Genomic DNA, 24,976 nt, shown 5'->3' with positions numbered 1-24,976 from the left:
CCCATCTCTTGCCCACGCCTCCCCTACCTGCCTGCGTGTGCTCAGCGGCCTAGCCTCGCCGTGCAACCTCGCACGACGTACGGGGGGCCGCGGCGCCGACGAACGCTAGGACCAGGGGCCAGGGGCCAGGGGCTGGGGCCAGGCCAGTCCGTCCGACGCGGGCTGGCCACCCTGTCGCCGTGTTGTTTCCGCCTCTGCTTCTTCTGCTGCTGCTGCTGCTTCGTCTAGGCCCTCGCGCTTACCTACCCCCCACCCCAACCCGGCTCTCTCTCTTCCCCCCCTTTTTTTTTTTGCCGAGAGGCGAGAGAGGGAAGGGGATTTGGGGGCGAGGGATATATATGCCTGCCGCGGCCTAGACCTAGATAGCCGCCTACGCGTGGGCGCGCGTTTCTGCGGCGCTTCTATTACGCGGGGGGGGGGGGGGGTCGTGTGGTAGAGGACGAGGAAAAAGGGGCAAAGGGGGGGGGGGGGAGGAGGTAGAAGTGCGAACATCGTGCCTCGCGTGAGACCGCACCGCACCGCGCCGCGCCACGCCGCGCCACGTTGCGCGTGCCGGGACGAACGAGCGGGCGAGAAGAGAAGAGAAAGAGGCGGCGACGGCGGCGGCGATGATGACGACGATATGCGCCGCGGCATCGAGATCTGTGCGAGCCTCCGCCGTCGTTGAATGTGGTACGGATGGGGAGAGGGGAGCCGGGGGGGGGGGGGGGTTATTTATGAGTATGTACGCCCTGACGGTCAGCACGCAGAGGGGAGGGAGGCTTAAAAAACCGCCCCAAAACACTTTTGTGTCTGTCTGCTGTGTCTGGGATGCGTGGAACGGCGCACCGCGCGCGCGCATAGGTCTCAGACACGAAGGCTATCTTGAAAAAAAAAAAAAAAAAAAGTGAGAAAGAAGAACGTGAAAAAGAAAGAGAAGAAGAGAAGAAAAAAAAAAAGAAGTACCGCGGTAAGAAACCACGCGTCCTCCTCCAGCTCCCCCCCCATACCTATCCTATCCATCTATGAGTACGTCTACATCTACATCTACACAATCACAAGCTCGCGCGCGGCCGCCCAAAACCCCCCAAGACCGCGGTATCGGATCAGATCGGATCGGATCGGACAGGCAGCGCCGCGCAGCGCTCGTGCCTCTCCCTGGCCCTCGCCCTGGCCGCCGCCGCCCGCGGGTTCCGGCTCCGCATTCTCCCCCCTCGCCCCTGCAGCCGAGCGACCGCGCGCGCACGTGAGAGAGAGAGAAGGGGGGGGGAGGAGAGAGAGAGAGAGAGAGAGAGAGAGAAGGCCCGACCCGTCAGGAGCGACGGGCGACGCGTCACTACCTGGGGACGCGCGCGCGCAAGACGGGCGATGAACGAGCAAGGAGGAGGAGGAGGAAGAAGAAGAAGCAGGGCGGCGCGGGCCCGCGGACCGTCCGAGGCAGCGCCTCGGCGCCGACGCGCTGCGCGTACGCGTAACATGCTCCACACGCAAGCCTACCTAAGCTTAACCTGCCTGCCTGCCTGCCTTTGCCTGCCGGCCGGCACTACGCAGGGGGCGTGGGGAAAAAAAAAAAAAAAGGGGTTTTTCGTCTACGCAGTCTGCCCGCTGCGCGCGCGCGCTACGGGTAAGAAAAGGGGGACCTCTGCTTCCCTGCGTCCTCCCCCGTGCCTCCGAGGGTCTACCTATATGTACCTCGGCATGTCTGGATGGCGAGGCGTGCGGAGACAGGCAGACAGACAAGTAGACGAGACTGTAACCAAGGTAGTCGACAGGCTCGCGGACCCCGGCCGTCGGCCCTACGCGGCATTCGCAGTAGGCTATGTGTGTGTACCTTTTTTGCGCACACAGGTGGGCTCACGGGGTCGTGTTAGCCGAGGCGAACACGTGCCGCGTTGCCGTTTCGTTGTGCTGATGCCGTCGTCGTCGCCGTCGGAGGCAGGTGTTGGGGATGCGGGCGGTTTGGGTCTTGGGTCTTGCGGGGGACGAAGGGTGGAGGGGGGAGGAGGGGGGCAAGTAGACAGACAGGCTATAGGCAGATGAGCAGATAATAGACGGAAAACCGCGAGAGCAAGGGAGAGAGATAGGTCCAGACCCCAAAGACGCGGACCAAGATGTAACTGAGCTGCTACGGCAGAGAAGCTAACGTGACCCTTCGAGACGCATGTCCGCCCAGTTCGCAAAGCAGACGCCCTTCTCTTCCCCCCTCCTGCCCGTCCGAGAAACGCCGTGACCATGCGACCTGCGATCCCTCCTATGCTGCGCGAAACCAAGACGGAAATAGATTGGTGACTGACCGAACCCTTCTCCCCTCCCCCTCCCTCTCACCCCTCCTCTATCTTGTCCCGGCCTCATCTCCGCCCCTGTCAGACGCCATGCGTACCTTGGGTTGTGACATGCGACTGGTGACCTGCTGCAACCTGCCACCTGCAAGTCTACATTCACACCACCACCACCACCACCATCACCGCTACTACCGCTACCACATCAAACAACTTCTTTTTTTTCTCTCTCTCTCCCTTCTTCCTTTTTTTTTTCTTTTTTTTACACCGAGTTACATCCCCCCCCCCCCCCGGCCCCAAGGCCAAGGCGCGAGAAGTGGGCGGTACGTCTCGGCTACCTCGAAGACAGCTCTACTTACTTCGTACCCGGCAGCGACGGGGGTCCCATCTTACCGGCACCGGTGTCGATCTTCTTGCTGGGGGGCTGCTCCGGCACCCTGAATCCTCCTCCATTGGCGCCGCTGCTGCTAGCGGCGCCACTCCCACCCACCTGGGTAAAAGTACCGCCCTTAAACCAGCGATCCTCCTCCGCTTTTCTCTTACGATTCAGGTCCGCCTGGACCTTGGGGTCGACGAGCTCGAGTCCCTGGACCGGGGTGAAGGCCAGAGACGAGGCCGTCCCCGCACCCCCTCCTATCGTGGATCCCACCCCTGACGTGCGGAGACCCTTGCCGCGAAGGTCGATGTTGCTGCCTGATTGGCCGAAGCCGCGTATCGACGAAGCTGAGCCACCGATCGGCGTAGCCCCTCCCCATCCTTTGTGCTTCTGGCTGAGCTTCGCCCGTGTCCGGTTGTCGATCTGCATGCCTCGAATGCGCCCGTCGTTGGTCTGCCCGATCATCCCCATCCCCGTCGTAGAGTCTCCCGTGCCGTAGCCCGTCTCCTTCTCCTCCTTGCCGAACGCCATGCGGTTCTGCGCCTTTCGCAGGTCTGTCATCGCCGTCGCCTCCTTTGCCTTGCGTGCCCGGCGGCCGCCTCGCTTCCGCGACGGCTTGTCGTCCGGGGCTGGCAGCGCTCGCTGGCCCTTGTTCGGCGGCGGTTCCGTCATCTTGTCCAACCGCTCCAGGCATTGGCCCCTGAGCTCCTCGCCGTACGAGCCGTCGGGGTTCGCGTGGCCCGTGTCGGCGCGCGCGGCGAGGACCAGCTTCGCTGCTACCGCCTTCATCGCCTTCTTCTTGAGGTCGGTCGGGATGCCGCGGATGATCGGCGAGTGGTATAGATAGCCCTGCTGCCGTATGGCCACGTTGGTGGCGAAAGCCGTGTTTCCCTGCCGCTTCGAGCCCCAGGCGGGCAGGTTGCAGGCAGGCGTCCGCGAGAGGTTGGTGAGGCCGCCGGCAGAGTTGATCAATTGCGCAGCCGTCAGCGAGCCCACTATGGCAGTCAAGTTGGGCGCGAATATGTTCATGCGAGACTGCACGTAGTCTGTAAGTGTCTTCTTGGCCTTGTCCATCTTGATCATCATGTGGCAGGCCTTCAGGATGCGCTCGAGCTCCTCCTGGCTTATCTCCTGCCCTTTGGTCGTCGTAGCTTCGACCGTGACGATCATGAGCGAAGGGCCATCGAGGACCGACTTGAGCGATTCGCCGAGGGCGTTGTCGGCCGAGCTCTGGAGGGCTCGGATGCTGTCCGAATCCATCGGTCCGTTTCCGAGGATGGCCACGACTTTAGCATACTCGATGGGATTCTGCACGAGGGTCTCCAGTTCGGGAAACCGGGCCGAGTAATGGTCTCGGATGAACTTGTGGACCTTCATGATCTCGCCGTCGATCTGGGTGGAGAGAGTGTTGGATTCAGTGAGGATCTTATACTCGGGGTTGTCCTCGATGTTACCTATATTCGTCGTCTGTGGGGCGAGAGGTTTCGATTGGTAGTAGGCGATGTCCTGCAAAGTGGTAACCAGTCCGTCAGGTCTATTGCGCAAGCCGCAAGATGTAAACACTTGATCACCGTTCGCAGTGTGTAGCAAAAAGGGAGGGGGGAGGGGGAGCGTGTGGACTAACCCTGAGAAGAGGCTCCAGCCTGTCCATGACCGTGGTGACCTTCCGAATATCCTGGATCCGGGCCAACGACGTCTTCTCGACCCTAGCCCTCGTCACCTCCTCGTCCTCGATCTCGTTGATGGCGCCGCCGTTCATGCCCCCCATCTCCTCGTCGGCGTCTTCGTCAGGCTCTTCTTCCTCGTCGCCGTCGAGCATCATATCGCCGTTGTCGTGGCTCGACGGGGGGCCAACAGCCGGGCCGTCGAGGTCGAGGCCGGCATCATTCTGATCGTCGCCATTCTCGGACCCGGAGTCCTCGAAATCCTGCAGCAGCTCTTCGGCTAGGGTCGACATGACGCCGGAGTCGACGGTCGCTGCACGCGACGGGCAGGTAAACACGACAGGATACGCTCGAACAGGGGGGAGATGCGAAATTGGGACAGGCTCGAGCCGAGTCGAATGTGTGTTGATTATCTGGGTCGGTAATCCTAGGCACCCAGGTATGCAGGGGGACTATGTGCGATGAATAGACGGATGGCCGGCTGCGACGGCGAGATGGGACGTGAAAGATTTGGGCGTAAAAAAATAGCAGCTCCAGACGGGGTCTTGCGTCGCAACTTCTTCGGGATCGCGATGGCAATTTAATGTGGGGCTCGTTTGTCTTTCCTCACCTAGGTGACCGATGTCGGGGAATCCATTCTTCCGAGCGCTCTCGAATGTTATCCTATCCGGAGGATAGTTATAATACGCATAACCCCCTGTCATGCTGATTAATTGCGGGGTTAAATACCCCTGTAAATAGCCCTGTAAATAACCCTGTAAATAACCCTGTAAATAACCCTGTAAAGGGGTTATTTAGGGGAAACTCTGTTTTTACTGGCTAAAAAACGCGCTATGGGTCCCTAAAAATACGTGCACCCAATAAAAACGGCGGGATAAATGGAGTCTTATAATTTGAAATCCTTACGTATATTTACTGACGCGTTTTCTACCCCTATTTCCTGACCTTTTCTGACGCGTTTTCTACCCTTATTTCCTGACCTTTCCTAACCTATTTTGCCGTGACCTTTCCTGACTTTTCCTGACCTTTCCTGACCTGTTTTGCAATGACCTTTCCTGATCTTTCCTGACCTTTCCTGACCTGTTTTACAGTGACCTTTCCTGACCTTTCCTGACCTGTTTTGCAGTAACCTTTCCTGACTTTTCCTGACCTTTCTTAACCTGTTTTGCAGTAACCTTTCCTGATCTTTCCTAATCTTTCCTGACCTGTTTTGCAGTAACCTTTCCTAATCTTTCCTAACCTGTTTTGCAGTAACCTTTCCTGATCTTTCTTAATCTTTCTTAATCTTTCCTAATCTTAGATTTTAATCCCGTTAAAAATTATATATAATTTCTTACGTTTTCTATGTTTTTTATTATAAATAAGGTTCGTAAACGTAAAAATGGTTATTAAATAAACTAAGTATATTTATATAAGTTTTCTATATATAATTTTTTACGCTTTCTATATTTTTATTATAAATAAAGTTCGTAGCTCTAAAAATCGTTATTAAATAAACTAAGTATACTTCCTATATCTCTCTATCCTCCGGATAGGTTATTATTTTTAGCGTAAATGCTAAAAATAAGCCCGAATTATTCTGCGAAGCAGAATAATTCGGGTCTTATTTTATAAGCCAAATCCTGACTTCAGTAAAGGTCTATTTCCTCCCGCTTAGGTAATCTCTAGCCGGAATATACTCGTACAATTTGTGGGGCACAGCAACACTCATGTTTTCCAACGTCTGTAGGTATTAATTTCGATCGCGACCAGGCTAGCTCTTCAGCCTCGCCCGTTTCTTGGACGAATCAACATTCGACTGACGACTGACGACTGACTTTCCTTTGCGACATCGTATCTACACTACCGCCGCAGCTCCGCTTCCGGAACGCTTTCCATCCCGCGCTGCGATTCTAGTACGAGAAGAACGCCCGCCTCGCGCCCCGTCGAGATGGAGTCCTCGCGCGGCCCCCCGCGGGTCAAGAACAAGGCGGCGGCGCCGGTGCAGATCTCGGCCGAGCAGCTGCTGCGGGAGGCGGTGGACCGGCAGGAGACGTCGCTGCAGGCGCCGACGCAGCGGTTCGGCGACCTCGAGGAGCTGCACGAGTTCCAGGGCCGGAAGCGGCGCGAGTTCGAGGACTACGTCCGCCGCAACCGCGTCAACATGAACAACTGGATGCGCTACGCCGCCTGGGAGCTCGAGCAGAAGGAGTTCAAGCGCGCCCGCTCCATCTTCGAGCGCGCCCTCGACGTCGAGCCCACCTCCGTCGTCCTCTGGATCCGCTACGTCGAGGCCGAGATGAAGAACCGCAACATCAACCACTCCCGCAACCTCCTCGACCGCGCCGTCACCCTCCTCCCCCGCGTCGACAAGCTCTGGTACAAGTACGTCTACATGGAGGAGATGCTCGGCAACATCCCCGGCACCCGCCAGGTCTTCGAGCGGTGGATGTCTTGGGAGCCCGACGAGGCCGCCTGGGGCGCCTACATCAAGCTCGAGAAGCGGTACGGCGAATACCAGCGAGCGAGGGACATATTCGCCCGCTTCACCCTGGTGCATCCCGAGCCGCGCAACTGGATCAAGTGGGCCAGGTTCGAGGAGGAGTACGGCACGAGCGACCTGGTCAGGGAGGTGTTCGGCGGTGCCGTCGAGGCGCTGGGCGACGAATTCGTCGACGAGAGGCTCTTCATCGCCTACGCCCGGTTCGAGACGAAGCTTAAGGAACTCGAGCGTGCCCGGGCCATCTACAAATATGCGTTGGATCGCCTGCCCCGGTCCAAGTCTATGGGTCTGCACAAGGCTTACACGACCTTTGAGAAGCAGTACGGCGACAGGGACGGCGTCGAAGATGTCATCCTGTCGAAGAGGAGGCGGCTCTACGAAGACCAGATCAAGGAGAACCCCAAGAACTACGAGATATGGTTTGATTTTGCTAGGCTAGAGGAGGCCTCGGGCGACCTCGACCGGGTTAGGGACGTGTACGAGCGAGCGGTGGCGCAGATCCCGCCCACCCAGGAAAAGAGGCATTGGCGCCGGTATATCTATCTGTGGATATTCTACGCCATCTGGGAGGAGATGGAGGCCAAGGACATCGACCGGGCACGGCAAATCTACAAGTTGTGCCTCGAGCTGATCCCCCACAAGAAGTTCACGTTCGCCAAGATCTGGCTGCTTAGGGCGCAGTTCGAGATTCGGCAGGGCGAGCTGAGCGCGGCGCGCAAGATACTCGGCCAAGCCATCGGCATGTGCCCGAAGGACAAGCTATTCAAGGGCTACATCGAGCTAGAACTAAAGCTGTTCGAATTTGTGCGATGTAGAACCCTGTACGAGAAGCACATCGAGTGGAATCCGGCCAACTGCCAGACCTGGATCAAGTTCGCCGAGCTCGAGAGAGGGCTGGACGACCTGGACAGGACCCGGGCCATCTTCGAGCTCGCCATCCGCCAGCCGGTCCTGGACATGCCGGAGCTGCTGTGGAAGGCGTACATCGACTTCGAGGAGGAGGAGGGCGAGTACGACAAGACGCGCGACCTGTACGAGAGGCTGCTGGAGAAGACGGACCACGTCAAGGTCTGGATCAGCTACGCGCACTTCGAGATCAACATCCCGGAAGATGAGGAGGAGGCGGCGGCGGTTGGCGAGGGAGAGGAGGAGCGGCCGGTCAGCGAGGAGGCCAAGGCGAGGGCGCGCAGCGTGTTCGAGCGCGCCCACAAGCACATGAAGGACAAGGACCTCAAGGAGGAGAGGGTGTCGCTGCTCAACGCGTGGTTGTCGTTCGAGCGCACGCACGGGTCGGCGGAGGAGGTGGACAAGGTGCAGAAGCAGATGCCGCGGCGGACGAAGCGCCGGCGCAAGCTCGAGGACGACACGTACGAGGAGTACATCGACTACGTCTTCCCCGCCGACGACGAGCAGAAGCAGGATTTATCCAAGATGCTGGCCATGGCGCAGGCCTGGAAGCAGGGCGGCGGGTTGGTCGGCGGATCCAACTGATCGCGTTTTACTGCCCTCGCTGCCACCGCTACTTATCGTTGCTATTGCTACCGTGTGTATAGTACTGGGGGTAGCGGAAGGGGCCGATATGTGTCGATGATTCGATGCTGTGCCGTATATGGAAAAAAGAAGAAGGAATAGGCTAGGTAGGCTAGGCTAATTTGCTGATAGACAAGCGGGAGCTAATCGAATCCGGCAACGCGCTGGCAGGATATAAAATTGCCCGATTTGACGTGTACTATCAATCACACCTCGGTGTATCTAGGGGGGCCATTCCCCCTTCTCTCCCTCCTCACCTGTAGATGTCCTCCCCGCAGGAGTCGCGGGTCTTCTACAGCGCAGTTGACCAGCTGTGGCCGAGGACGACGAGCTGAACCGATGCCCTCCGGCCAGAAAATAGTCGCCACCAAATTGTCTGTGGCGTACATGAGCGACGGGACGGCCCTCTCGTAAACTCCTGCCGGCAAGACTCGAAGGGACTTGTCCTGAAGCTCTGCCCCCGCTCGTTCCTGGGAAGATCCCGGCGCCGCGGGAGAAGTTCGGGTCCATTTCCCTCTTTTTTTCCCCCTTCCTTCTCTCTCCGGCAGTAGATACGGCATTAAGCAAGGTCATATACAGGTCCAGGGGCTGTCGACTGCGCAGGGCGGCACAGCAACCGGAGTATTCGTTCCTCAGTCGACTGTGTTGGTTCTTCCTCTGGGACCAGGAAGTGGGTCGGAGGAGGAGGAGGAGGATGAGTAAAGGCAGCGCTAGGTCGGGAGATATACCTAGGCCGGCGGCCATCGGTCCTCGCAACAAACTGCCCTACCGCGCGAGCCGACAGGCAGACCGACAGGCAGGGCGAAAGGATGGGCGTGCAGCGAGACGGGCAGACGAAGACCCTGGCGATCCCTGGTAGTAGGAATGGCGGACCCGATGCCATACGTACTGTAGTATTATAGATGGCCCCTCTCCCCTGGCCATCGCATTAACCGGCATGGGTGGGATTCCTTCCTTCGCTCCCAACCCGAAGACACGGCGTCGGTGGTTTGGGTCTGGCGCTAAGGACGACAAGCCTGAACCACGGGACTCGGTCTGGGACGCAGCTGAGCAATCCGCACCCAGCCATGGCATCATATCACGTCGGTGGCGCGGCATCATCATACTCCCTCCTATCTCCATCCTTACCCCCTCGCCCGGCCGGGTTAGGGTCCAAGGCCAGAGGGCTAGGGTCCAAGGTCAGACCTTTCCTCTCCTGGGGGAGGGGTGTGGAGGATCGGGGAGGGCCACGTACCACGACGTAGCAGGCAACCTGGGTAGTCGGGATGGCTCTCGTAGGATTTGGGATCGCACACCTGGCAACCCCGCGGTCCCAAGGGGGAGGTCGACGGGTCTGAGCTTGGGGCGGTACGATAGGGGAATGAGGGCCAGGCAGGGGGGGGGGATCGGCTTTCTGGGGGTTGGGACCGTAGGCGGAGTTGGGAGAGGAGGCTTCTATCGAGACGTAAGCAGGTAAGGCAGGGGGATGTGTGGATGTATGAGTAGGTACACCTTAGAGGTAGGTAGTAAATGCCTACTCATAAGTCCCTGTACCCAGTGAAGGATGAGCCTGCCTGCCTACCTTACTAGGTACCTGGCTACCATCTCCTTACCTCTTATCCTAGCTTCCTTACACGCCCCCCTAACCTTTGGGCAGTACCTACCCACCTACCTACCTATATTACTAGGGCAGGTATGTACCTCTACTAGGCGCCACTGGGCAGTGGGTACCTACACCTAGGCACCTTCCTCGTAGCAGAGCGGTCAGCGATGATGACATCACGCCGCAGCGCCCGGGTCCAGGGGGAAGGTTACACAACGCCCCCCCTTAGCCCCGTTTTTGTACGACGTAACCACGGTTGGGCAAGTACCTCTCTCCGCGCGCCCAAGTATCTCCAAGGTACCTACTGCTTAGGGTGTCTGTCCGCGCGAGTTGCTGCTCACAGTTAGGGGGGCCTACCCACACCCAACTGGCACCTTGGGCACGCCTCGGGAGCAGATGCTAGGTGCTAGGATGCCGTGATGCCACTGCTTACTTGCCTGGCTTTTACCTCTCTCACTCGCCTCTTCCCCTTACTAACAACAACTTATAGACGTCCTGATCCGTGTCGGTGTCTGGGCCGACGTTACGCGCCTCGAGGAGCAGACCGCCCTGCGTCGACGTGGTCAAAAAGTGCGTGCTTTACCGCTTGCAGATCTACCAGCCTGCCTGCCTACCCGCCTACCAACGCATGAGGTTCCTTTTATTTAGGTACCTACTTACACACACACACACACACACATGTGTATATATATATATATATATGTATGGGCGTAGGGATAGGGATAGGGATAGGCACAGGTAGGTATATATATCCATACGTAGGTGTGTATTCGTCTTTATGAGTATATGTGTGCGGGTTTGAGAACCCGTAGGTATTAGAAAACGGTGGCGATAAGTAGACAAGCCCCCTGAGCCAGCTTACCCATGACAATACACACATCTGCAGATCTGACCGTGTCCTCGTAGAATACAGTAAAAACAACTAGGCAAAGCGTAGAAACCCGTACGGATTCGTAGACAGATTGCCGCCGTGTGTGTGCTAATACGTATCTCCTTTGCCTGCCCGCCTGCCTGGTCGGCCGGCCTGCCGCTGGGTATCTACCTACCTATATCTTCCCCAGAACCGTGTAATTCCTCAATCTAAACGGGCTTGTCAGTTCCCTTGCCTTACCTGCCTTACCTCTTTCTCGGCTTAAATAACTCCATCACGCTTGTCTCTCTGTCCAACCGGTTGTCCGACCTAAATCGACCCCCCCCCCCCCCTTTCCTGTGTTCGCAAGAAAATCTAAGAATACCAGCATTATCAGGTATATCAGCGCCAAACGTTTCCCGCTCGGTAGGTCAGCACAGATATGCTAGCAGAGAGTGGGCCGTAGTAATAGCAGCAGCAGTGGGAGGACAGGAGCAACCAGGTTGTCTGGGGGAGGGAACGTAGCGAGAACAAATCGGCCATTCTACCTTATAGTAGCAATACGTACATCTGCATGTGCGACAACCAGCATGTCTAACCCGACTCGTATCGATAAACCCAGACGAATATGAAAATCAAGACGCAAGGAAGGAGACGCAAAAAAAAAACCCCCCTCATGTACGTCATCCAACCACCGAAAGAAAAAAAGATCCCTCTTCGCGCGTCATCGTCATCATCATCGTTGTCGTCATCGTCATGAATCATCACCGGCAACTCGCCGCTGCCTAGTGGGACAAGCAAAGCTGAGCTGGCCATGTCGAAAAATGAACAAACAACAATGATATGCCCTTCCCCTCCCACATATTAAATCCCCCTTCGGCATCTCCCCCATCTGTACCAAATTTTTGCCCTGCCGCCGCCCTCCTCTTCCTCCGCCAAACAGGTATATCGACAGGTACGCAGTAGGTATAGCAGGACTGAGCGAGCACACAACGACGAAAAGATCGACAAATCCGCCGCACCCCATTCGCCGCGTCACCAATCCCCTCCTGCGCGCCTGTCTGTCTGTCTGTCTCACCTTATCCGACGTGTCTCTCTATATACGTGTATGTGTATGTGCCACGCACCCTCCCCTAACCGTCAGTCCTCGGTCCGAAGGGCCCTCCAGTTCCGCCAAAAGCCGCGTACCCAGCCTCCGATGCCACGTAAACACAGCAGAAAGGGTGACCACAAAACCAATCCCTGAAGACTATATACCCTTCCATCCTCCGCTCGCACCTAAGCGGTCATCCATCTGCCCTACCGCCGTTTGGCCCTCGATGTCTAGATTTGCGCCGAGGCCGGGCGAGGAAAGACGGGACGAGGGAGATCCCGAACGAGAAAGGTAAAACAAAAAAAAAGGACGAGTTTCGTCCAGATATCCGACGATTAGTGGTAGACCAAAAGGAGAAGAGGAGAAGAGGAGGGGGGGTCGCCGGGGGGGGCACACGAGCTAAGCCCGCCACGTTCCCGGCAGTGAGATCTCTTCGCTGTCGTGCGCCTGCCCGCGGTGTATATCTATCCCGCACCCCCTATATCGGCCAACCGGGTGCCTTCGCTCGTACACCGTGCCGCCCTTGCATGGGGTCCCACCCCGGTGTGTTGCCGCTGCGGTAGTCCTCTCGTGAAATCCTGTAAATACCTACCGTCTCCGTCGCACAAGAGACTCCTCTCGCCTCCTCCAATCGCGATATCCGAACCGGCTAGGTGCATTAGTGGTCGTGGTGGCGGCGGTGGCGCCCATCTGTTACCAGTTGAAGACGCATTAGTGAGAAATTCTAGCTTATGGGAATGTATCGTCATATATCTGATACACCGTTGGAAATTAACAATGAAAAAGGAGATTCCGATGAGTAAGATTCTGCTTCTACATCTCAAGACGACGATGGGGTCCCAGAATCAAGGCAGTCTGCGTCCCAATCCAGATTCAAAACGCCCACTCGTATTCCAGTCCTGTACCGTCCAGAGCAGAATCGTAGCAGAGGAAAAATTCATAAGCTTCATAAAAGGCCGTAAGGCGGGAGGGGAACAAGGTAGGCGTGTATGCGTGAGCGGGCCGTCGGCAGTGGTTGATCTCGGTTAGAGAGGGCCGACAGCGATCGGCACAGGGGACTGGCGCGTCATGACGGAACCCTCAAGATGGGTAACGCGAGGTGGATCCGTCACCCTTACCCATCACCGCCTATCATAGCCGACGGGAGGCGCGGGTAGAGTGGCAGAGTAAGGGTTCCCGTCGGTGTAACGAGGCCCCTCGTCGTACCGGCTCTCCCGCGGCGGAGCTGAGGCGTACCGCTTCTCGGCCCCCGACCTGCCGCTGGGGCTGCGGTGGGCCCGCACGAGTCGCTCCATCCGCCTCTCGTGGCGTCTCTTCTTCTCTTCTTTCCACTCGTCGACGGCCTTGACCTGTTCTCGGGCATCCTTGAGCTCCGAGATGGCGCCCTTGACGCCCAGGGCGGCAATTCCGATCGAGGCCGCGTCTTGCAGCAAGGCCTTGGTCTTCAATTTCCGGGCCTCCTCGGGCGACAGACGGCCCTCCTTGACCGCCTTGTGCCTCGCGTTGCGCTGCCCCACGCTGCCGTACACGTTATGGGCAGCGTGGATGGTGGCCACGGTTGCCAAGCCCGCCGTGATCAGCTGCTTACGCCGCATCTTCGACGTCGTCTTCTTGTCCTCATCGGAATCTCCAAGATCACTACTAGAAACAGAACTAGACCTACCTCGTGAACGGGACGAGCTCCTGGCTCGGCCGCCAGTAGACCTCTCCTCGGCGTCGTAATCGTCGTCATCGTCTTTAGACGCGGGCCCCCGGCCGCCCCTCATGTAGCTACGGGACTTGTAATCGTCGTCGTCGTCGTAGCGGTCGTCGGACGGACTCCGGTGACGACTCCGGCGGGTGGGGGACCGACCGCTATCTTCGTCGTCGGGGCCGTTGCCGATGCCGATCTTAGCGAGGCTGCGCCGCGCCCCGTCCACGATGCTGCGGCTGCGGCTGCGGTGTTTCGGCGGCGGCGAGCGGTCCCGACTATCTAGGGAGTCAAAGCTTCCCCGGCGAGAGCGGGACCGGCTGCGGCTTCGGCTTTCGACGAGTTTCTTGGCGCCCAGTGCGCCCAAGCCAGCGGTGGCCAGTGCTGCGAGTCCGACGCCGCTCTTACCGCCTTCGGAGCGGGCGCGGGAGCGGGATCGGCTCCGACCTGTTCGTCGGTCCTCCTCGATGTCCTTCCTCGAGCCATTCAGCATGCGGTTCCCGACGAGACCGCCGATGACAGCCTCCATGAGGTGGCGCTTGCTGTCTTTGGAAGGGTCGTGAGCGGCGTCGATGGTGGCAGCACCAGCGGCCGCGGTGAGAACTCGCTTCATCTTCTCTCCCTTCCAGCCGCCCGGCTCCTTAGCAACGCGGAAGGCTTCGGCCGCGCCGGCGACGAGAGAGGCCTTGGCGGCTCTCTGCATGCGCTTCGAGGGATCGTCGCGCGAACGACCGCTGTCGCGCGAGCGGTAGGAATCCGGGCTCCCGCGACGGCTTCCGTGACGGCTCTTGGTGTCGCCGTCGGAGCCGGCGCCGGTCAGGGCCTTGATGGCGCCTCCGAGACCGGCGGCAGCCAGGGCATTCTCGAGAAAGGACTTGTTGCCCTTCCGATTCTTGGGGTCTTCGTCGTCATCGTCTGAGTAGTACTCGATGACGCGACCGTCACGACCCTTGTGGGCGATATAGGTCGACTTCTTGTCTTCTTTGCTGGCGTGCTTGTTGTAGAAATCGGCTCCCTGGTACCCAGCCAAAGCGCCGGCAGCGCCGAGGGCAGCCGAGGCAGCGACGTTGCGGTGAACGTCGGTACCGTCCTTCTCAGCCTCGTGGCGGTCCCAGAGCTCCTTGGCACCGGCGGCGAGCAGACCGCCAGCGACGGCGGCGATGATCTTCTCCTGCTTGCTTAGGATACGTCTGCGCGCGCGCTCCTCTTCCTCGTAGTAGGCGCTGCCGGGCTTCGCACGGTAACGGCGGTCCCGGTCGTGGGAGCGGCGCGAGTCATAGTAGTCATCGTAGCCGGGCTCGGCCGACCGAGCCCTGCCATCTCGAGAGTAGCCGGGGGGCGGGAAGTCCCGGTGGACTTCTTCGACGGAGAGGTCACTGTCCTCGCGGGTCCTGGGGACGAGGGCGGTTCTGCTAGAGCTAGAGGGATTTACGCGGTAGTAGGTTTCCTGGGTCTCGGCATAGCGAGGGCCAGCAGCTCTCTCGCGGCGTTCTTCCTGGTAGTACCGGCGGGAATGCTCGCGCGGTGGCGGATCGTACGGGTCGTAAGCCGACATGGCAGACGCTCTCCTAGTGCCGAGCGGGAAATAGTAAAGCGAATAGGACGGACAACGGGACAGACGGTGGATGAATCAGTCCAACTTAAAATGCTGGTAGTTCCCAGCTGGCGCGGTGTCAGACGAGTGTGTGGTGGGGAGAGAGTTTAAAGCGAGCAGTGACAAGCTGTGGAGGGGGGGTGGAGGGGCTAAAGTAGGAGAAAGCAGGTGACGAAGTCGCAATGTCAGCAAGCGATGGGTTGTCCGAGTGGCTCTCGAATAATTTTGTATCCGCGGCGGCGAAGAACCGGTAGAAAGTAGTCGGTAACAGGCTTTACTCGATGGGGGGAGTTGTCGTAAGGTGCTAGCGCCGGCGAAGGGGGAGAGAGAGAGGGGGGGGGGAGGGAAGAGAGAAAAAAAAACCCCAGCTTGGGGCGGAAGGGTTAGGGGGACGAAAGGAGGGGGAGGCGAAGTGGGCCATCGGATCTAGATTTAAACGAGACCCAATAGAAGGGTTAGTGTAGGCTGACGTCACAACTCTTGTAAGCGAGTCACAACCCCCCGCTAGGAGCACATAGGTACCTACCTAGGTAGGCTACTGCTAGTGCCGGGAGAGGGACTACGATGCGCAGACGAGGCGCGAGAGGAACAGCAGGAATACGAGAATAGCAAAAATTGAGAATAATCACAGCTACGCAAACACGCCGATAATCCCGCCCCTAAGACCTAGGGCAATTCTGGCGGGAGAGACAAACAAACAGGCAGACGGGACGGAGGTCCCAAATCGAGGCACGATGCCGTTTGCCCCGCGCAGAGCACAGCACACGCATACGCGCATACACGCATACCTGCATACGCAACTAAACCCAACCAACATCCGACTGACTGCGCCTCGCGGCGAGGGCGGTCCGCGACGAGTGAGGTGGCAGTGACGTCCCTCGTCGCCGTCGGCCACGCCCGAACGCATGACGCACCTGGCTGGGCCTGACGAGACGGCGCGCCTGCCTTACCTACCTACCTACCTAGCGCAGCAGCAGCGACAGTCGAGAGAAAGGGCGGGGGCTGGCGCCTCGATAGCTTCATAATACCTGGTCGCTTGCCGAGCTGCCCGCCGGGGGTAGGTAAGGTAGGCAGGTACGTACTTAGGACCGAGGCAGGCCCCTCGGGGTCCTTGAGGCCCGCCTTCCCGACAACACACGATGTAGGCGTAACCAGCGAAGCCCTCTCTCTCCCTTCTAGGACTTTACGAGGTACCTACCTCCTAGCGGAGAGTAACCCTGCGGATACGGTGTGCTACCTGGATACCCTAACCTACGTACCTCGCCGCAGCCTCAGCATCTGATCGATCGGTCGGTCGTTCTCTCGCCCAGCCGCAACGCAAGGACGTAAGCGTAGGTACCTACCTAGGTAATACCTAATAGTACGTACCTATGCGTTTACAAGGCGTTCGCAGCAGCCGGCGTATCCCGCGTCAAGTGCGCATCTGCAACGGCATCACGACCCAGGCAGGCATCCCGTCGTCACCGAGTCCTGCCCACGTGGCACCGAGCGCTCCTCGCCGACTCCAGGCCGGCCGGCCGCCCTGTGGCTGACCCAGTCGCCCCTCCCGCAAGGAGTCCGCGAGCGAGGGATGCAGAGCCGGAGACGCGCACGCTTTCCCGCCAGCCAGCCGCCGCGCCGGGCAAGTTGCGTAGGTTGGGTATCTACACCTAAGGTAAGAGGTAAGTAGGAGGTAGGTAGGTAGGTCACGTACCTAACCGGGCCACTAACCACCACCAACGAATACCCCCCCAAGGTACCGTAGCTAGCCCTTCCGGAACAGGCGGAGACGAATGAAGCATTGCCCTTCAGAGGGCGGACCTCCCAATTTAGAGCACCAACACTGCACCGGCATCATCACACACGTCCACGCGGTCGATGGCCCATCCCACCGCAACAATGACATTTCCTTCTTCTTCGTAGTATTGACATACGCGTGACTTTACTCGAATAACGGCATTGGGTTGCGTCTTAGTCTTGTAGCTGCTACTCATACACGAATATAAAACTCCCTAAGCATGATCCATTTTTTGTTTCTCCTTTTTATGACAACGACGTCGTCTAATTGCAAGGATTCCTTGTCCCCCTTGAAGCCGCCTTCATGCGAATAGTCCACGCCTCGAATGCAATTGCGAAACAGAGAAATGAATAAGAAAAAAAAAAGAGGAGAAACAAACATCATTGCCCCAGACTTTTTTTTTCTAACAAAATCATGTCAAAAGTCCGCGAGCGATTAGAGCCCGACACCCGCCAAATATGCGTAGGGGGGGAGCACGTAGGCGCAGGACCGACCTACATCGACAAGACACCTCACCGAGCGTACATCTGCGACCAGCTTGGCCATTGACGCTCGGTAGGTTCCCCGTCCTACCACCATGACAGAGCCTTCATGGCCTTGGTCTCCATCTTCTGCGAGTGCTGCCACCATTCTTCGTGGTCGACAATGTTCCGACCAATAGTCTCTGGAAGGAAAATAGCGGTGGTCCCCAGTCTCTAATGACCAGGCCCACCGCTGTGGGTTCCGAGGCAAAGACGGCTGACATCTTCGTGCCGCCGCGCCTGCTTCCGTGTGTGCCGCAACCATACTACCAAGTAGTCCGGCTGGCGGGAGCGGACCCTGTAGTAGGGCAGGGTACAGGACCGTCGAGCCTCGGCGTACGTGCGGCTTCCATCTCGCCGCTGTACTACTTTGCTTTCTGTCAAAGTTTCTCCTCTTTCTCCCCTCTAATGTGTGTGCTGTATTGTTGCCAACATGGCGAGTTTCGTCAGCCTCAAGCCCAGGATTCAGAGAGGCTCGTGGCATATTTCGTTTCGAGCCTGATGTATCCAGGAGACTTGGCCATTGAGAGTAGTCGGCCATCACGAATGGGAGGATGTTCGTCCCGTGACCGTACCAAAAGAAAATTCTCCTTCTCATCTTCGTGTACCGCCGCTTGATTCGTCGAACCGCAAACCGAGACTAGAAACCATTATAGGGGTTCTCAACAATTCAAGACACCGAAAGCATCAACTCCACTCTCCCAGTCCCCGGTTTCCCTTCATTAAAGACTCGTTGCGCTACTGAGGTCGAAGCAAAACTTCAAGTAGCTCGTGGAAACGATGGATTTGTGCTATCGGCACTCAAGATTTCCCACCAAGTCCCACTGTCCATTTAGAGAGAGCAAGCGGAGCCGAGTTAGTAGCCCTCTGTCGTGTGGCTGCTGGCGACTCCGTTCGTAGACGGCGCGTCACCGAGGGCAGCTTGCTCCACGTTACCGGGCAGATGAGGGCCGTTCGGTAGGCCCGCTGCCTGATCCGGAGGAGATGGGGTAGCAGTCTTCTTACCGGTGCTTCCCGACCTGGGTTCGTTGCCGACAGCATCTTGCGGGACCGCCATTTGCTGGCTCGCAAAGTTCATACTGGGGTTTCCGGTAGGGGAGAATTCCGGTACTGCCGCAGAGAGCTGCGACTCCGAGGAGCGGGGGTGACCGTTGGCGCCGTTGAGTGTGGCGTATGTTGAGCGGTTCGCACCATTCACGTAAGGAGCGAAGTTGGAATCCGTCGCGATTTGCGGAAAGGCCGGGGCCGTCTCGCCCCCGTACGGCATGATCGGGGGATAATACGCCATCTGGCTGCTGAATGGGTGCCAACTCGATGGTCCGTCGTTCTGAGCGGTAGGGTGTCTCTCCGACATTTCAAGAACCCACGGCTCCCACTTGTCTCGACGGCGTACTTTGTCTTGCCCATCATCCGTCCAGACAAATTCAATGTGTGGAGAGTGCTCGCAGGCAATGCGAACGATCTGGTAGTCCTGCGCTATCTCCTGCATCCTCTTGAATGAAGCGATGACACTCAAGGGAACAAAGCCTTGAGAGTCCATGTACTTCCTCAAGTACCAATCCTTGCAAAGATTGTTGATGGAGAAGTAATACTCCACCTGTGACAGCACCACCTGTAGTATGTGTCCGGGGTCGTTATAGCCAGGGTACGCGCCGTTGCCGTGGGCGTACATCGCAGGGTCGAATCCCGTACCTGGCATGGGGAAAGGTGTCGCCCTCGAAGAACGATGTCCCCCGTTACCCTGAGGACGGTTGCTCCCCGAGCTGGGCCGGCTGCGGTGATGATTTCCAGCCGTCTGTGGGGGGAAAGCGCCGCCATATGACATCGGCGGGTACCCGGCGCCGGTGTATGCGTGGCTGGCTTGCCTCTGGGATGCGCCGCTCGGGTAGCTGAATCCATTGACACTCTGGCCATATTGGGTCTGCGGGTGAGCGGCTCCGTTCATAGCGGGGTGACCCCCTCGACCACGGGAGCCTCTTGTGCGGTCATTGCGGTTTACATTATTTTGCGCCTGGCCATTGGCATCTTTCGTGCCTTGGAACCCATTCTCTCTCGCTGGCTGCGGCGCTCTCGTAGCCTCGTCAGCTTTCTGGCTCAAGCCCAAAGCGCGGGCGGAAAGACTCTGGCTTGTTGTTCCATTGACCAGGTCAGCCTGGCTCTGCTTCGAAGCATCTGTCTTCGGAGCCGCCTACGTGTTTAATCAGAATCAATGTCTACTTGTCAACCTCGCAACCGGCCTGAAACTTACAGATAGATTCTCTCCGGACGCTTTCCCGGATCCCATCGGAGCCTGGAGCCTTCGGGAATCTCGAGATGTGTTCACATCGGCCGAGACGCGCTTGGAGGTGGGCGCTGCCGGTGTTGCCCCAGAGGATGCCGTCGCAGGATCTACAGCGCGGTCTTGGGAGACTGTTAGAGAATCCGTCGCGATTTAGATGCCGGATGTACATACCACTCGAGCCTGGGGTGCCAGTTCCATGGCCTCCTCTCGTCGCGGAATCTCGCCCGCCTCTGGTGCCACCGGCCCGGCCGCCTCGCGAGCTTCTCGTCGGTATAGGCGTTTCAAAATTAACGCTCGGTACAAAGAGAATTTGCACCCACTTCTCCTTCTGTCGAGGCTTGCTCGGGCCGGCCTCCTCCTTGTCATCCTTCTCAGGTTTCTCGGGTTGAGTCTTGGTCTTGAGGCCGTTAACCGCTGTCTCAGGTGTCGGCCATGACGATGTGTTATTTACGACAGAACCCAAGGCCTCAAACGCGGGTCGATCCTCTCCACCATGTGCCTTGGCATTCCGGGGGTTGGTCCTACGGGAAGTTTGATTGCTGTTGCCGCGCGACTGATCAAAATCTTTCCTCGAGGGCTTTACACCACTAGGCAAGGACCCATTTTGAGCTGTGGTAACATCGGCCCCGTCGTTCTGAGGCGCCTTCTGCTTCTGATCTGCGAAGGTTGTATTTGACGAACCATCGTGCTGCCCTCTTGCAGTGTGGTTTGAACTGCGTGGCGGGGTGGCTGGTAAAGGCGCTGCTTTAGCCTTGGCAGCTCTGGCCTCCTTTCTCTGCGTCCATATGTTCACGGCCGGCACCGGAGCCTCGGACAATTCCGCCTTCGGGACGATGTTCTCGTTCTTGTCATCATCCTGGACTTCGTCTGCGTCCTTCTCGGCTGCCTTGCCCTTCTTGCCTTTCCGAATCTTTTTGCCATCATTGCCATCCGTCGCCTGCGAACTGGGATTTGGCGCTCGCCCTCGCCGTTCGACGCCTTTCGGTACGAGGTCCTCCGGCGTCTTCTCGGAAACGTTCCGGGTCTCGCTGGGAGAGGATGATTCGATCACCTTCTCGGTGGCTGGGGCGCTGCCCGTGTCGGTGTGGACCAAACTCGAGCGTTCCCGCTTCGTAGACGAACTTCGAGTACCTAGGGGGCCGTCAAGCTCATTCGAGGTTGTCGAAACCGCGACAGAGGGGGTGCGCGTACTAGGGGTGGCCACAGCATCTCGGCTCTGTGTGCTTGTTACGGATGGCGCTTGGCTCTGAGCCACGCTCGACTGGGATCCAACGGACTGGGCCGTTGACTGGCCTTTCGCGGCCTGGGCATACGAAAACGTCGTCGGGTTTGACATGGTCTCTAGACGCAACTCTGCAACGCTTAGGAGCAGGTTTGTGACTGGGTCGGTTCGTAGGTATGCGCAACAGGGCGGCCGCAAAGTGGCGATCTGTTGCGTACCTCTAGTAAACGAGAGGGTGGTTCATTCAAGTCTACCGATAGGCCAGACGCTCGACCCGCCCCGGAAAACTTTGCCTGCGAAAAAGAATTACCCCAAGCAGACGCCAACACGGTCGGTTGAGCTCCCAGGGATGGATAGGGTCCCAGATGGAAAGGGCGCGCAAAGAGGGGATACCGAGAGGGGATGTTGGGATACGAAGGTGTCGGCGGGAGGGAAATGGAATTATGTGCCGGAAGCAGCCGGCGAAAAGTTTGAAGTAACGATTCTTGCCAGGAGAAACGACGCAGGCAAAGAATTTCTGTGAGAACGAGCCGATCGTACGGGGCCAATCACTAGCGATGTCCGAACGAGAAATGCGAATGCGGGGTGGGATCGAGAACCCCCTCCCCCCAGATGCAGATGCAGCAGCTCGACTAAGGAACACGACGATACCGGCGAGCCCCTAGGAATCCGCGTGAAGCAGGGGCAGAGGAGAAGTAGCCGAAGAACCACACACCCGCTGGGAAAAGAAAAATTGGTTCGACTTTGGCGGAGTGGACGAATTGGTCGATTTGGCGTGCGAGGAAAAGAAGGAATTTGCCGTCGTGGAGGTTGGAGGAGACGAACGAGGGGTGGAAGAAGAAGAGGGGGAGAATTTTTATTGAGGAGGAAAACGTGACACTTATCCGAAAGGCGACCGTGTGCGCGCCGCAGCGTCAGGTGTGCGGTGCAGCAGTGTGCTATGCTGTGGTGGTGCCGTGCCGTGCTGGGGGTGAGCCGGATTTTGGCTCAGGGAGTAAAACCGATGTGGCCTGACAAACTCCGACCTGCTCAGTTAGAAAATCCCATGAATCAACTTTCGTGTTGGTCCGGGTCAGTCATCGAACGCTGACCGAGGGGTGAATGGAGGGGGAAACCAGATGAGGAGGGGAAGGGGGGGAAATGGTAGGGAGCTGGACGGAGGACGGCTCGGACCGCGAAAATATCGGCGGCACTTTTTGTGCGTGCTGGACGCTGCTGGAGCTTCGCTTGGTAGGCGGTACAGCTGGCCAGAGGAGGCCGCTGTCGTACTGTATGCACCGTAGACGAGGTCCAGCTAGGTATCTTGCTAGGTATGTACCGTACGCGTAAAGTAGTGTGTGGTGCTGCCGCCGGCGGTGATGGCGAGATTCAGGACCCAGAAGGAGCTAAAGGCAGCGGATGGAGGGGAGGGGAAGGGGGGGCAGAGAGGGAAAACAAAGGCTGCTGGCGTAGAAGATGCGCGAGATGCCTCGTTTATGCGAATCGTTTGCCCGTCCTTCGACGGAGGGTCATCAGAATACGCAACGCACTCTGGACGGAGGCTCGGGTGGGTTTTTGAATGCTGAGACCGAGAGGAGCAGGAGGAGTAAGAGAGGGAGAAGGGGAGAGGGAGCGGGTTTACGATTGGGAGGGAATTTTGTGCCTGTGTATTAGTCTGTGGGTATTAGGTGGTGGGGTGGTGGGTGACCGGGCAAGGGAAAAAAAAATTTATATCATTTTTCTCACGTCTTCCTTCTGGCTTCCGGCTAGGTAAGGGAATTGGATGAGACGTTTATTAAATGGGGAAAAAAAAGAGGCAGAGAGAGCGCAAAACTAACGCCGCCCGGGTAGCCGGTTGTTGTATGGGTTCTAGGTTAGTCCGCACTAAAACGGCACGCCGCGGTATATTCTATTTTATTTTTACCTATTCCCCCTCCCCCGGCCAAGTGGGTGCTTCAACAAACTGCGCAGCGCCGACTTGGAAGCGCGTGCAGGCCGGAGGGATATTCGCCGCTACATAGCCTGGTTTGGCTTGGACCGCCCTTCTGAGCGGCAGTTCCCCAGGCTCCCCAGAGCCGGAGCGATGACTGGCTTTCATAGGAGATCGGTATGTTCTGCATAGGAGGTACTGTAGGTTCTGGAGGGGATGGATTGGTCGTGCCGGCCGCCGAGCACTGTGCCTTAGGTACCTAGGTTAAGTACCTAGAGAGTCGCTACCTAACCCCGCGGGCCCTCATTTTACCTATATTGATACGGTAGTAGGTACCTCTCCAATTATCGTTGAGCGGCGGCTTATGGTAGGTACCCGCGCGCTGGAAGCTCAATAGAATCATCTTTCCTCCACTTCGCCCCTTGCCCTGCTCATCCTTCCTATCCTTCTCCCACCCTGCCTACCTGTCCTGATCATGCTGGTGCCGCTGCCCCCGCTCGACCCCGCTACGGGATTACCATCGCCATCTCCCACTGCTTGCGCCAGATCTTCTCCCCCCCTCCCCATCCAGGCAGCCTGTCGTAACTCTCTGCCTTCGCCATCCGCCCCGAGCTGTGGCTTGTCGAGGCGCCCATCCATCTCCATGTTCTATGGGGAGTTTGTTCTGTTCTAGATTCGCCCGGAAACAAACACCACGGCGTGACTCGTTTTAGGGTAAGACCGACACGTACAACGATCTGAGTCCTCTGCAGGGCGGTCATGAGAGTGCTCTAGCTAGACTAGTTCCGTAAGCTGTAGAGAATGGGACAGTCGTCGGGGAGAGAGACGATGCGCTGGCCCAAGCTGGCCGCAAGACCCATCGACGAGGCGGCAAACCCTCTCGGCCGATGCAAACTCGAGTGCCCGGTGTCCTAGACGCCCTCGGGAACACTCTTACGCCGTTTCGCAGCATCGCCCACAAAGCGTGGGGAAGTGCCCGCGAAGAGAGAGAGAGAGAGAGAGAGAGGCGGGCTGGCATGCCGACTTAGGTATACCTATGAACACGCCTGCACAATGGGTGATATCGAAGGGTTCCCGTGCTTAATTCTAGGAGCGGCCCTCTTTCGGGACTGAGCATGCCCTGTACTTTATATATCCGGTTATCCTGACCCACCCCCTTCGGCGGTGATGCATTTGTCTTGCTGGGCAGACAGGTACATTGAAGGTGCCTCCTGAGTGGGATGTTTTCCGCGCGCGTCCACGTGAACGCCTATGTGGGTAGGTATCTAGGTACCTAAGTATAGGAAGCGACAGGAGGCAATGAGAACAAGCTCAGGCGCTAGTACTAACCCTAAGCACTTCTTCTTCCGCATCTAGGTAAAGTGCCTGTGTAGGTACCTGGGCATGACTCAAGGTAGGTAGTAAATAGCGCACATACGAGGCAGGTACTTGAGGCACATACCTACCTTAGGTAGGCACATACCTAGGTACCTACCCACCACATGTTACATAATGTAGGTACATGAACACTCTGCAGGTAGCAGGGCTTCAGGGTTCCGTAATGGCTACCTAGAGGTAGGGGACCTCGGTTGAGCTTCGAACCGGTATGAGGTTAGGTATCTACCTATCTATCCCACATCGCAGATAGAAATCTCCAATACATGCTGGCCTTTAGTTAAGTAAGTACTCTAAAGTAGAAGAAGAAGAAGTATATTTAACGTCACGCATTCTATCTACCTAGGTGCTCTGAGGTAGTGTGTGATACGTAACGCGTAGGTCTAGGTACCTAGGTATTAGTGGGTAGTGCAGTATACGGTAGGTACATCCCACTCTGGCCTCGCTCGGCACGCGGACGAGGGAAGTTACCTACCTACCTAAGAAGGTAGGTAGGTAGGCAAATAAATAGCCCAGGCAGGTTCTCCTCCACGGCTCTTGCTCGGCTCCAGTCGCAGGCTGCTAAAGCTGGCGGAGCGGGTGCACAACCCGGCTCGGAGGAGCACGAGCGAGCAAATTACCTAAGTATTAAGTATCAGGTATCAAGTACCTAAGGTAGGTACTATGTACGTGTATGAGTGCAATCCTACCAAAGCGAGAGTGGGAAGGAAACGGGAGGGACCGGAGGCGGCGGGATAGCCAGCGCGAGGGCGTGCGAGGGCGTGCGAGGGCGC

General features: G+C 57.7%; 8 protein-coding genes across 8 annotated transcripts; 3 read left to right on the top strand and 5 right to left on the bottom strand.

Annotated features, from left to right (window-relative positions):
* The first annotated feature begins 1,199 nt into the window (after nucleotides 1-1,199).
* On the top strand, nucleotides 1,200-2,034 carry GGS23DRAFT_571368 (uncharacterized protein). The gene has a single exon (XM_051516572.1). It carries the CDS (start codon nucleotides 1,348-1,350, stop codon nucleotides 2,017-2,019), a length of 672 nt encoding a protein of 223 aa, XP_051371402.1. The 5' UTR covers nucleotides 1,200-1,347; the 3' UTR covers nucleotides 2,020-2,034.
* GGS23DRAFT_571364 (pre-mRNA splicing factor) lies at nucleotides 1,992-4,915 on the bottom strand. Its single transcript, XM_051516571.1, has 2 exons — nucleotides 4,259-4,915; nucleotides 1,992-4,140 (listed from the first exon to the last, which is right to left on the bottom strand). Exons 1-2 carry the CDS (start codon nucleotides 4,589-4,591, stop codon nucleotides 2,614-2,616), a joined length of 1,860 nt encoding a protein of 619 aa, XP_051371401.1. The 5' UTR covers nucleotides 4,592-4,915; the 3' UTR covers nucleotides 1,992-2,613.
* Nucleotides 4,916-5,968: 1,053 nt separating this feature from the next.
* GGS23DRAFT_88076 (cell cycle control protein) lies at nucleotides 5,969-8,402 on the top strand. The gene has a single exon (XM_051521366.1). It carries the CDS (start codon nucleotides 6,229-6,231, stop codon nucleotides 8,269-8,271), a length of 2,043 nt encoding a protein of 680 aa, XP_051371400.1. The 5' UTR covers nucleotides 5,969-6,228; the 3' UTR covers nucleotides 8,272-8,402.
* On the bottom strand, nucleotides 8,402-9,215 carry GGS23DRAFT_88081 (uncharacterized protein). The gene has a single exon (XM_051521367.1). It carries the CDS (start codon nucleotides 9,052-9,054, stop codon nucleotides 8,533-8,535), a length of 522 nt encoding a protein of 173 aa, XP_051371399.1. The 5' UTR covers nucleotides 9,055-9,215; the 3' UTR covers nucleotides 8,402-8,532.
* Nucleotides 9,216-10,221: 1,006 nt separating this feature from the next.
* On the top strand, nucleotides 10,222-10,631 carry GGS23DRAFT_571359 (uncharacterized protein). The gene has a single exon (XM_051516570.1). The coding sequence runs from the start codon at nucleotides 10,312-10,314 to the stop codon at nucleotides 10,522-10,524; it is 213 nt and encodes a 70-aa protein (XP_051371398.1). The 5' UTR covers nucleotides 10,222-10,311; the 3' UTR covers nucleotides 10,525-10,631.
* Nucleotides 10,632-12,226: 1,595 nt separating this feature from the next.
* On the bottom strand, nucleotides 12,227-15,481 carry GGS23DRAFT_571352 (uncharacterized protein). Its single transcript, XM_051516569.1, has one exon. The coding sequence runs from the start codon at nucleotides 15,078-15,080 to the stop codon at nucleotides 12,957-12,959; it is 2,124 nt and encodes a 707-aa protein (XP_051371397.1). The 5' UTR covers nucleotides 15,081-15,481; the 3' UTR covers nucleotides 12,227-12,956.
* Nucleotides 15,482-17,115: 1,634 nt separating this feature from the next.
* Nucleotides 17,116-18,144, bottom strand: GGS23DRAFT_87949 (uncharacterized protein). The gene has a single exon (XM_051521365.1). It carries the CDS (start codon nucleotides 18,013-18,015, stop codon nucleotides 17,332-17,334), a length of 684 nt encoding a protein of 227 aa, XP_051371396.1. The 5' UTR covers nucleotides 18,016-18,144; the 3' UTR covers nucleotides 17,116-17,331.
* GGS23DRAFT_87948 (uncharacterized protein) lies at nucleotides 18,145-21,633 on the bottom strand. The gene is made up of 3 exons (XM_051521364.1): nucleotides 19,870-21,633; nucleotides 19,666-19,817; nucleotides 18,145-19,605 (listed from the first exon to the last, which is right to left on the bottom strand). The coding sequence occupies exons 1-3, from the start codon at nucleotides 21,032-21,034 to the stop codon at nucleotides 18,274-18,276; spliced, it is 2,649 nt and encodes an 882-aa protein (XP_051371395.1). The 5' UTR covers nucleotides 21,035-21,633; the 3' UTR covers nucleotides 18,145-18,273.
* Between the last annotated feature and the right edge of the window lie 3,343 nt (nucleotides 21,634-24,976).

Source organism: Durotheca rogersii (genome assembly GCF_024521655.1).
Source record: "Durotheca rogersii strain YMJ 92031201 chromosome Unknown GGS23scaffold_12, whole genome shotgun sequence".
Lineage (NCBI taxonomy): Eukaryota > Fungi > Ascomycota > Sordariomycetes > Xylariales > Xylariaceae > Durotheca > Durotheca rogersii.
The sequence above is the reverse complement of the archived record's forward strand: the minus strand, read 5'-3'. Positions and strand labels throughout refer to the sequence as shown.

Bases quoted from the DNA above. Each gene is read 5' to 3' on its own strand.
- GGS23DRAFT_571368 (XM_051516572.1), top strand. From the start codon at position 1,348: ATGAACGAGCAAGGAGGAGGAGGAGGAAGAAGAAGAAGCAGGGCGGCG.
- GGS23DRAFT_571364 (XM_051516571.1), bottom strand. From the start codon at position 4,591: ATGTCGACCCTAGCCGAAGAGCTGCTGCAGGATTTCGAGGACTCCGGG. The intron at 4,141-4,258 runs GTTAGTCCACAC...ACCACTTTGCAG, and splicing joins GGCTGGAGCCTCTTCTCAGG to GACATCGCCTACTACCAATC.
- GGS23DRAFT_88076 (XM_051521366.1), top strand. From the start codon at position 6,229: ATGGAGTCCTCGCGCGGCCCCCCGCGGGTCAAGAACAAGGCGGCGGCG.
- GGS23DRAFT_88081 (XM_051521367.1), bottom strand. From the start codon at position 9,054: ATGGCCGCCGGCCTAGGTATATCTCCCGACCTAGCGCTGCCTTTACTC.
- GGS23DRAFT_571359 (XM_051516570.1), top strand. From the start codon at position 10,312: ATGCCACTGCTTACTTGCCTGGCTTTTACCTCTCTCACTCGCCTCTTC.
- GGS23DRAFT_571352 (XM_051516569.1), bottom strand. From the start codon at position 15,080: ATGTCGGCTTACGACCCGTACGATCCGCCACCGCGCGAGCATTCCCGC.
- GGS23DRAFT_87949 (XM_051521365.1), bottom strand. From the start codon at position 18,015: ATGAGAAGGAGAATTTTCTTTTGGTACGGTCACGGGACGAACATCCTC.
- GGS23DRAFT_87948 (XM_051521364.1), bottom strand. From the start codon at position 21,034: ATGTCAAACCCGACGACGTTTTCGTATGCCCAGGCCGCGAAAGGCCAG. The intron at 19,818-19,869 runs GTATGTACATCC...CAGTCTCCCAAG, and splicing joins TGGCACCCCAGGCTCGAGTG to ACCGCGCTGTAGATCCTGCG. The intron at 19,606-19,665 runs GTAAGTTTCAGG...TTAAACACGTAG, and splicing joins CGTCCGGAGAGAATCTATCT to GCGGCTCCGAAGACAGATGC.